This window comes from Apium graveolens, chromosome 3 (genome assembly GCF_009905375.1).
Source record: "Apium graveolens cultivar Ventura chromosome 3, ASM990537v1, whole genome shotgun sequence".
NCBI lineage: Eukaryota > Viridiplantae > Streptophyta > Magnoliopsida > Apiales > Apiaceae > Apium > Apium graveolens.
Genome location: NC_133649.1, coordinates 278,551,026 through 278,559,338, shown reverse-complemented (window position 1 = coordinate 278,559,338; position 8,313 = coordinate 278,551,026). Strand labels below are relative to the sequence as shown.

General features: G+C 36.8%; 1 protein-coding gene across 1 annotated transcript; it reads right to left on the bottom strand.

The window, feature by feature from the left end:
* Window positions 1-835: 835 nt before the first annotated feature.
* LOC141713411 (uncharacterized) lies at window positions 836-7,972 on the bottom strand. Its single transcript, XM_074516811.1, has 7 exons — window positions 7,416-7,972; window positions 3,113-6,092; window positions 2,949-3,038; window positions 2,594-2,659; window positions 2,413-2,502; window positions 1,737-1,913; window positions 836-1,263 (listed from the first exon to the last, which is right to left on the bottom strand). Exons 1-7 carry the CDS (start codon window positions 7,775-7,777, stop codon window positions 1,228-1,230), a joined length of 3,801 nt encoding a protein of 1,266 aa, XP_074372912.1. The 5' UTR covers window positions 7,778-7,972; the 3' UTR covers window positions 836-1,227.
* Between the last annotated feature and the right edge of the window lie 341 nt (window positions 7,973-8,313).

Genomic DNA, 8,313 nt, shown 5'->3' with positions numbered 1-8,313 from the left:
TATGATAATTTCATTAAATTAGGGTGTCTGGTGTTTGTCGTATATATATTGATTAGATTCAATAGATTAACCCAACCCGACTCAACCCATCGCATAATTAATAGGGTTGGCTTTCATAATTTTTTTGAGTTTAATGGGTTGATTTTTTTGTAACCCGTTTTAAATGGGTTGGGTAGTTAAAATAGCAAAACCGACCCAACTTATCCCATGTGCAACTCTAAATAGTTATCCATCTTTAACCACTTAGCCAACTCTTGCAGGTCTTTCACGCTTAGTGAAAACAAATATTAATTATTTTGCTGTTAATGAAAAATATGCATAACAATAGTTGTGCACTTAAAAGAGTGACCGTTCTCACATTAAAATATTCTCACCTAAATCGTGCCCATTATAAGGATAGAATATTACCTAAACGTAGTAGGTTCCCATTATAAGGATAGAATATTACCTAAACGTAGTAGGTTGTTCAAGTGTTCTCAGGATGATTACATAAAACGTCATCATCTCAAGTACGTAAGATGTTGGCTCTTAGTGAGATAAATTCTCAAGCTACACAAACATTCATATTTCTCATGTATCCGTTGTTTCAAGTTTGCACACAAATTACAAATACAAAGATGCTGGTGACCTCTGCGCTGAAACTATTGAATCATGGCATAGAAAAGGGTTTTATATGATCAAAATAATATGGCCTATAAATCATAATCAATAAAAAAATGGAGTTGATTAAATGATAAGTTTTGCCGTCTGTCGTTAAATATATTCTGCGCGAACCATCCAGTAATTCATTTTCAGGATTACGAGTTCATTGTCTGGTTAAATGGCACTCTAACCATGTAAAACTTTTGAGGACATAATTTGTATTGTCTTGTATCTCTGTCAGTAGTTTGTAATCATACTGTAAAACAGATATGAACTAGACAAGGTGTGCCAAGTTCAATGACACGGTGTGTCATAGTTGTTTCTTGTCACTGAGAAAAGAGTGATTTCTACTACGATACAATGTTGTGAATGGTTTATATAAATATTTTGAACTTAATTTTAACTTCAAGCTTAATTTTACCTCTGTGATTGGCGAATTGATTACATATCTAGACAAACATTATCATTGGTTGATGAAGATGACTTTACAACATTTTCTATAAGAGATTTCGTACGTGGTAGGGCTGACTGATCATATATCTGGATTTGCATCTCTCCCCCAGGCTGTTGATTTACAAGGGTAGGTCACCTCTCTTCTTTATTGAATTTGTTCCAAGCAGCCTGTCCACAACGTCAAGAGTTTGATACAAGTAAGACTACGGAGAATTCACAACTGGAAGGATACAAATGGCTGATTCATGCTAGAGTATGCTTAAATGATGTGAAAGATCACACCAGTCTTAAGAAAGGACTTTGACATGATCAGCTGTTTTAAAATTCGATAAACTTTTACTTTATATTATAGTCAAAACTAAAGATTAAACTTTGGAGGATTGTTAAACTATTCTTCATCATTTAGTTTTAACCCAAGCCCAACAAATATGTATCAATTTAAGAAGCTCCAAACTTTGGTTGCACAGCAACAATAGGCGAGTTCTGATAGTATAATCTTAATTTGGTTGTAATTAAACATCTCCAACATAAGTTGCATCTTTTTCAAGCATATGTTTGGATACTGCATTGTATATGTTGTTAAATTGTCATAGCTTAGATTTTGATACTATGATATCCGGGCAAAGTAAATCAGTATATACCTTTAGAAGATCAAAAACCTTTTCGCATATATACTTCTGTTGAATGCTCGCCCCTCGTTGCTGCAACTTGTCTGGGTGAACATAGAGAGTTGCTTTCCTGTAAGCTTTCTTTACAGCATTTGTTGTTATGATCTCTGTTAAGGAAATAGGTTGCCAACCACTACTAGGGCCAAGGATCTGCAAGTAAAAAAAAATGTTCAATGCTAAATTATTCTGGTGCTTAGTAAATATTTAGTAACTGAAAATCAATTTATTAAAATATCAGTCATCCTTTGTGCGGAAAAACTTTATGATCCACCTAGAACATGTACTTACACAAGTTCATTATTATTAAGCAAATAAGCATATTACAGTTGCAAATGACCAGCCTGAGATAATACTGTGATCAACAATGTATAACCTCTATATATAAAGAACATTGTCAAAACTCATAATCCACAAACATCTCTCGAAGTACCTAGTCGTTTCTCATTTCTGTACAAGGATTTCAATCCTTAAGAATAATACAATTTTAAATACCAAAAAAATTGATTTAATTAATGCCGCCCCATCATTTTGGTTTTCCAAAAAAAAAAGTATCTTGGTACTTTTATAATTAAAATAAGATATATAACTAGTAAAAAACTAAGCAAGGAACATTTGATTGCGGAAGAGAATTAAGATTGCAGTTACATACATATTGCAAAGTTGAAAGCAATGCTCGCAAGTTGCCCTCCTTTCCACTTGACCATCTTTTAATATCAGCATCAAGAGCTTCCGCTAGTCTCTGCATCCAAGATTTAATACATGATAATCAGGTGAATATATGCATTAATAAGCAAGTCTGTTTTAACTTGAACTCAGTTGAAGTTTATTACATTTTTCTCAGCTAGCTCTTTCTGAGCTAGAAGATCACGCATATTCTTCTCAGCAAGGGCTCTTGCCTGAAAGATTGTACAAGTAATCAAGATCGATAGAAAGAACGAGATGAAAGAATGTTGAATCACATATTTACGCATAAGCATAACAAATATCAACCTATCAAATCATCCTCCTAACATCATAAGGTTATGAGAGAGTTGGTAATTTAACATGATATTCAAGCTCTTATGATTCAATAGTATCAAGTTTCAATCCTAGGAACCCCAATATTATAGGGAAGGAATGAATTAACATATAAGCATGCACATTAAACCCCAAGACCCTACAAGAGGACCGAGAAAAAGGTTATACCGTGCGCTCCATAATCCTTTCATGCTTTTCTACATTTGCTTTATTCCTCTGAAGCAAGTCTGCATTATTTACACGATTTGCCTCCAAATCCTGCACGAGTACCATTCAGTCAGTGATCATATATGCAACTATAGGAGTGAAGTATTTTTTCCCAGTATACTTACAGAGGTAGAACTTTTCTTTGTTAAATTATCTCTTGATGGACCAGCGTGATTTTGAGATGTAGATCTCCCCGTCTGTGCTCTTGATTTCTGGGATATTGCTTTTTCTAGAGCACGTTCTCGAGCCTCTGTTGTCGCTCTCTCTACTGCAGCTCGTTCAGACCTAAGTTTGGCTTCAACTGAAGCTTTTTCAGTTGATAATTTAGTTGCTGCAGTGTCTTTGTCAAACTTTTCCCGTGCCTCTGCCATCACTCTCTGCCGAACTTCTGCAGTTGCTCTTTCCACAGCAGCTCTTTCTGCCCTTTCTCTTGCTTCAGCAAATGCCCTTTCACGAGCTTCCCTAACTGCCCTTTCAACAGCTATTTTCTCTTTTTCAAGTTCTCGATCCTTTTTCTTTTCTTCAATATTTTTAAGCAGAGCCTCTTTCTCTTTTACCACTGACACAATCTTTTTTGGTTCCTTTTCCATAACAAAAGCTTTAATAGAGCTTTCATCATAAACTTCTTTCCCTTTTCTTGCTCGGATCTCTTCATCCATTTCCATTTTTTTTTCGTCCATCATAAAGGTTTTATGCACACCCTCTTCATTCTTTGTTGTATCTTCCCTTGTTTTGATCTCTATATCAACTTCTACAGTCTTTTCTTCTCTGGACACACTTGGTTCTCGAGATATTTCAAATTGTGCATCATGTTGTCGGTCATCTTTAACATACCCCGGTCTACTTTTCCCTGCTTCTTCATTAAAGGACATTCTATCTTCAAGAATATCCTCCCTTCCTGCACATTCACTGGCCAGTATGTCAATACCACAGTCCAGGTTTGACTCCGAACCAGTGTCTTTACTTCGCTCTGCAAATTCTTCCACGCCAAAATTCATGCAAGTTGAACCAAACTTTGGTGGACTATTTTCAGAACGTGAAACCTCGCAGACAAATTTCATGCTGTTTACAGTCTCATTCTCTTCAGCAAGACCTTGAGCCAAGTTACCAGTTCTTAAATGCTCTGTTTTCCTCAGCTCATATGGCGACTTAGCTGCCTCTGCCTCATTTACTTCAAAGTAATAGCAATCTTTAGTTGCTGAACCATGATCATCCACCTCCTGGCCTGTTTCTGAATGGACAGGATTCATTTTATACCGTAAAACTTTTTGAGTCTCATCTTTGTCATGTACATCATGACACCAGACATCAGATACATGATGAGCCTCCTGAAGTAATTCAATTTTTTCGGTCTCTATGTATATAAACTCAGCCTTTTCAAATCTTCGAGTAAGATCCTTCTCATTTCTTTTTAACTCAAAATTCTCAGAACTCTGTTCATTTTCTTTTCCATCACGAATATCTAGTAAATTCATCCCAGCAATCTCCTCTTCATGAACTTTTTCTGGTATCCTCGAGGCATCTGGTCTCGTAGAGATGTCTTTTGCTTGCTTCTCCACGCATTCGCTGACACATGCCCTTTTAAGTTCATGTCCTGCCCGCTGAAAAGCATCTTCATATCTTTCACTGTCTACTTCATCACAATCCTTTTCGACTCTGTAGCCAGATCCATCTCCCTCTATAGTTTTTGTTGTCTTAGCAATGTGATCTTCTTTATTCGCAATATCTTCCAGCTCCTGGATGTTATTTACTCTCAAGTCAATGTCGGCCTCAGATACGAATGCACCTTTATTTTTCTCTCGAGAATCTTTTAATCTCTTCTCGCCATCTTTAATTGTGGGTGTATCTGAATGTATCTCTTCAATAACCCCGTCCTCTTGAACAATTCTGCAACTTTCACCTTTTTCATGTTCACAAGCAATGTAAACTGTTTCTAATTTATTCTCACTTTTTTTAATCTGATTTTCACCTTTAACAGTTTTTAATTTCCCCTTTATGTAAACTAGTTCCTGGGCTTTCTCATCTGTGTTCTCTTTGTGAACTTGCTCCTGCTCCATGACGTTTTCTTTCTCAGGAATTTCTCTCTTCCTCTCAGTACTTGGTAATTCACATTCTTCAGCCATACCCCGATATTTGGAACGTTCATCATCAATGACAATTCCCGTATTTTGTTTAAAGTCTGGGGAAAAACCACTGCTTACTGCACTCTTCTTTCTTACGCCAGAGAAAAGATGAGAAACATAATCTACACTTCCACTTACATCTTTGGCATTCGTATCATCCAATCTGTTACTTCCATATGCAATAATATGCTCCCCTTTATCCTTGACTTTCTTATTATTCCTGAGACTGTGACTGGAACGACTTCGCAGTCCTTCCTTCTTTCGTTCCATCAACTCTTTTGCTATTCGTATGCTTTCTTGAGCCTTTTGTATTGCATCTTTAAGAACAGCTGCAGAGGCGGCAGCAGTTGAGTTTACATCAAACTCATCACCAAGGAGACATGGCGAACTCTCACCTGTGACATGTTCAGAGGCGTCATTTTTAAACGCCTCTATATTGGAAGCCCATAATCTCTTTGGATTTCCATAACTATCTATTTTAGAAGGTATGCTTGAAGGTGGTCGCCTTTCAGTAGGATGTGATTTAAGGTTATTTTCAAGTTTGTTAAATATCTTATCATAGCTATAAGATCCATCCCAACTAAAATTATTCCTAGATTTGAGTTCCAATCCATAGGTTTCTTTCTTAGTGAGATGTGACATGCCCTTCTTGGCATTTATATCTTGCAGAATAGCCTCATCGACATCCGCTTTAGAACGAACATCACTTGCTACCGAGGATTTAGGCTTATCAGCTTCAATCTTCTGCGGAGTAGCTTCATCAATAAAACAAGTAAATCCACGTACTGGATGAAACTGAGCTACACGTGTAGTCCCATTTGTCCCATCTTTGCTTCCTGTATTGCTCTTATGATACGACATGCTAAATTGTTTTTTATCATCAAAAGATTCTGACGGCACATCAGCTGGAAGCATTTTATTCTCACTCGAAGTTTTTAAACAATCTGAGCTGTGCAACGGAGATTCTGTTGCAGATGGAGTCCTACAAAATGCAACAAGTCAGGTCGCATAGGGAGGTAAATTGCAATCTTATTTTCACTTTTACAAATCTCTTTAAATGGTGGAAACAGTAGTAATATTAATGAGGAAGGACATGTTAAAATCTTATCAGTATGGACTGTAAAGTGAGATTACCATAAAACATGCAAAACTTAAGAATTAATTATAGTAGGTTATTTGTGAGATCTTTGGCAAGTTCACCTCACTTCACCATCCCCGGTTAACGGGCGGGAAATAAAGTGGAATTTTTTTTTGACCAATTACAATTTAAAACCCAAGTTCATGGTGAAACTATAAGATGCAACACTAAATTTTTAGTAACATCTCCTGGCTTAAGTGAAGCCAATAACCATGCAGATATAACAGTATAAGTATCATAATGATTATCTGTTTGACATGAAGTAACAGTGTTTAATATTTGGAATCCAACAGTCTAACCTTGATTTACCTAAGTGTTCTTTAAGTCAAGCAAATCATTCCGATATTGCAGCCACGGAAAGTATTAATGCATGACAAGTATAAGCGTATAACACAAGTAAACTAATATTTAAAAAAAAATGCAATCCTGCTCCACAGAATGAGTCCTACTTCAGCTAATACGACCATGATAATTGTCTAGTTTAGAAAATGTTACTATCCAGCCTTCGTGAATCCCGTTAAATACAAAGAATCACAAAAGCTCAGTTTCTTCTAAAAGTCACAAGACACTTTAGTAGTTTCAATAGATATTCAACTAACAAATGAAGTAATTATTTCAATAAGACAATCAACAATCGCAATACAAATCTCCTAAAGAACCAAGGCAACAACCGTAAAACTCGAAAAGCTGTTTCTTTGCTCATGATTGTGAAATTATTGCTAAAGGAACATTAGTGTGTACCCTATGTGATAACTTCCACTATCAACAAAAAACAATTACTAGTGCACATACTAATGACCCTTTAGCAATAATTTCACAATCATGAGCAAAGAAACAGCTTTTCAAGTTTTAGTATCTTACACAATCAGCTTGGTTCAAAATCTCACCATAGACTACAACCATACAGTAAAACCTCTCTAAAATAACATCTCACGAACCGAATTTTTTTTAATTAACAGGTTACTCGACTCATCGAAGTTAAAATTATACCCAACCTTCTCGCAAACTCTATTTAATCTATCAAACTAACCATTTGAGTATCGATTTATCGGGGCCTTACATCAAACACTGTAATCAGTAAAACAGAACATTATCAACAAAAGGCCATGAATAATCAAGCAATTTGAGGATATAAAGCAAAAAAATCCAAAAAAATTAAAAAATTACCTGACTTTACGAGAATTCTTCGTCGTTCCAGCAGCATTAGAAAGCACTTGTTCATAACAAAGAGCGGCGTCATCATCTCTAATTCCACCGAAAATGTTGGAGTAATCGAGCTCCGAGTTTCGATAATCGGAAGCGGAGCTAACATCAACGCCGGCCGGCGGCGAGATATTGAGGACCGGAATGGAAGAAGCGCGAGAGCTGGCGAAAATCTCTTTGTAGTCTTCGAGAACTCGAGACTTGACTTTGCGAGCTCCGAGAGTGGACGAAGAGGAGAAAACGTCGTCGTATGCGTTTTTGGAGGAGAAGCCGTTGACGCCGGAGAGTCTTCTGCGGTGGTGAGGAGTTGACAGAGAAGACTCCATTACAATTTACAGGGGAGGAGTGTGCTTGTTTTGTTAAGGCAGTGTTTGGCTGGAGAGGCTGGAGAGAGAGAGAGAGAGATTGTTAGAATATTGGTTTGAGAGAGAGATTGTTGAATGTTGGTTTTTTTAATAGATGTTGAGGGTTTTAAATGAGGGGGATATACTGCTGGCAGTGAGTGTGAGAGCATTGGTCGGCGATTATTTTAATATTAAATACAAGCTGGGAAGTATTTTTTTTTTTTGACTAATTTTGGCTTATAGCCTTACAAATGAGTATCTGTTCTCAACAATTCTCGGGGTGAGCCAGGATCGAACCCAGGATCTGGGACGACAGAGGATAAGCCCTTTATCACTTGAGCTATCCAACCGTGCTCAGCTGGGAAGTATTGGTGTTTGGTTACTGAGGCGATTATTATGAACGATTTTGTTTTGTTGATTGCGAAATACCGCACGTTATAAAGAAGCTGTACACTCACCTCACATGCCTTTGCCGCATTGGGGTGACGGTCAAGAGAATACTTTATTGCAATTTTTTT